Genomic DNA, 2,587 nt, shown 5'->3' on the forward strand with positions numbered 1-2,587 from the left:
TTGACTTGCAGGCTTGCATTGATCTCATTGAAAAGGTGGGTGTACAAAGCCTTTTTTCTGAACATCTCATCTTTAAGCTTTATTTAATATCCATTTTTGCTTCAAGTTACATAAGGTTTGTTTTAATGTATAAACCTGCCTTCTCTATAGCCCATGGGTATCATGTCCATTCTTGAAGAGGAGTGCATGTTCCCTAAAGCCAGTGATGCAACATTCAAAGCTAAGCTCTATGACAACCACTTGGGTAAGAATCCTACTTTCCAGAAGCCCAGGATTGTCAAGGGTAAACCAGAGGCACATTTTTCCCTGGTTCACTATGCTGGCACTGTTGACTACAACATTTCTAACTGGCTGGTGAAGAACAAGGATCCTCTCAATGAGACTGTGGTCGGACTCTTCCAAAAGTCTACTGTGAAGCTGTTGTCATTCCTGTTTGCTGGATATTCTGGGGCTGACTCAGGTGTATACTGATCTTCAGTATAGAGTATTCAGTATTTGAACTGTAATGTGCCAGAATGACATAAGCTAAAACATTTTCTCTTCCATCACCGGTTGGTTTTAGCCCAAGATTCCAAGGGAGGTAAAGGAGGTGGCAAAAAGAAGGGATCGTCTTTCCAGACGGTGTCAGCCCTCCATAGGGTAAGGATTATTAAAATAAATGATCAAAACAAAAAGTTCAAAATTGTACAAAATTGCATACTGTACCTTACACAATGTTATGGTTTGTTTTTCAATCACAGGAGAACCTGAACAAGCTGATGACCAACTTGAGGTCAACTCACCCTCACTTTGTGCGCTGCATCATCCCCAATGAGACTAAGACTCCTGGGGCGATGGAGAATCCTCTGGTCATGCACCAGCTGCGCTGTAACGGTGTGCTGGAGGGCATCAGAATCTGCAGAAAGGGATTCCCCAACAGGATCCAGTATGGAGATTTCAAGCAGAGGTAAAAAACCTAAAAGAGACACTAAAATCAAGACTAAAATAAAAATTTTAATCCACAGGTGGTAAAACTTTGTTACTTTTGTACCTCTTGCCAGATACCGTATTTTGAACCCATCTGCCATTCCTGAGGGACAGTTCATTGACAACAAGAAAGCGGCTGAGAAACTGCTCGGCTCGCTGGACATTGACCACAGCCAGTACAAGTTAGGACATACTAAGGTATTACAATTCTAACAAAATGTATCTTTTAATATCCAATTAAAATTAACATAATGCAGAAGAAAAGAGAGAAAAAAAACATGAAATAAATATGTATTTATATTTTGTAAAGGTATTCTTCAAGGCTGGTCTTCTGGGTACACTTGAAGAGTTTAGAGATGAACGTCTTGCTCTCATCATTACTGGTATTCAAGCAAGAGCTCGCGGTATTCTCTCAAGAATTGAGTTCCAGAAGATTGTTGAGCGCAGGTTAGTAAGCAGTTTCTCAAATTTGAGATCAATAATATTAAGTGGTTTTAAGATATTCATGTGCATCATTATATTGCAGAGATTCCTTGCTTGTGATCCAGTGGAACGTACGTGCCTTCATGGGTGTCAAGAATTGGCCCTGGATGAAGCTCTACTTCAAGATCAAGCCTCTGCTGAAATCTGCTGAGACTGAGAAAGAGATGGCCAACATGAAGGAAGAATTCACCAAGTTGAAGGAGGCTTATGCCAAATCTGAAGCCCGCAGAAAGGAGCTTGAGGAAAAGATGGTTTCTCTTCTCCAAGAGAAGAATGACCTGCAGCTTTCTGTGCAGTCTGTAAGTCCATGTGGAAATACAACTGCTTTTCACAAGTCAAAAAATCTAAATTGCTCATGATTGTTTTCCCCTGCTCTGATAGGAGCAAGATAATCTTGCAGATGCTGAGGAGAGATGTGAGGGTCTGATCAAGAGCAAGATCCAGTTTGAAGCCAAAGTCAAAGAGCTGACTGAGAGACTGGAGGATGAAGAAGAAATGAATGCTGAGCTGACTGCCAAGAAACGAAAGCTGGAGGATGAATGTTCTGAGCTCAAGAAGGACATTGATGATCTTGAACTCACTCTGGCCAAAGTGGAGAAAGAGAAACATGCTACTGAAAACAAGGTTAGCTGTTAAACCTCCTGTAGTTTTTTCCGTATTACACATTCTTTGAGTGTTTTCTGATCTAATGCCCTTTTGCTTAGGTTAAAAATCTCACAGAGGAAATGTCAGCACTTGATGAAATCATTGCTAAGCTGACCAAGGAGAAGAAAGCTCTGCAGGAGGCCCATCAGCAAACGCTGGATGACCTCCAGAGTGAGGAAGACAAAGTCAACACTCTCACCAAAGCCAAAGCCAAGCTGGAGCAACAAGTGGATGATGTGAGTGGTTTGTTGATATTTATGATGTAAATGAACCATGATGGGAAAAAAAGATAAATAAAATACTCTGTTATTGTCCTTCCAGCTTGAGGGTTCCCTGGAACAGGAAAAGAAGCTTCGTATGGATCTGGAGAGGGCAAAGAGGAAGCTTGAGGGAGACTTAAAGTTGACCCAAGAGAGCGTGATGGACCTGGAAAATGACAAACAACAACTGGAAGAGAGGATTAAAAAGTGTGTTTTCCAGGGGGTGAGATCAT

The 2,587-nt window shown here is 41.4% G+C and overlaps 1 protein-coding gene across 1 annotated transcript in view; it reads left to right on the top strand.

Moving 5' to 3' along the window:
• Positions 1–2,587, top strand: part of LOC107686853 (myosin-7-like) — a 14,189-nt gene that overhangs the window by 4,587 nt on the left and 7,015 nt on the right. The window contains exons 15-22 of the mRNA XM_016484010.1: positions 268–283; positions 569–639; positions 741–946; positions 1,041–1,164; positions 1,277–1,413; positions 1,493–1,748; positions 1,831–2,073; positions 2,154–2,330. Of these exons, the coding sequence (XP_016339496.1) occupies positions 268–283; positions 569–639; positions 741–946; positions 1,041–1,164; positions 1,277–1,413; positions 1,493–1,748; positions 1,831–2,073; positions 2,154–2,330 (1,230 nt within the window). The remainder of the gene's footprint in view (positions 1–267; positions 284–568; positions 640–740; positions 947–1,040; positions 1,165–1,276; positions 1,414–1,492; positions 1,749–1,830; positions 2,074–2,153; positions 2,331–2,587) is intronic.

The sequence above is a fragment of the Sinocyclocheilus anshuiensis genome, unplaced genomic scaffold (assembly GCF_001515605.1).
Source record: "Sinocyclocheilus anshuiensis isolate Anshui unplaced genomic scaffold, SAMN03320099.WGS_v1.1 scaffold601, whole genome shotgun sequence".
Taxonomy (NCBI): Eukaryota; Metazoa; Chordata; class Actinopteri; order Cypriniformes; family Cyprinidae; genus Sinocyclocheilus; species Sinocyclocheilus anshuiensis.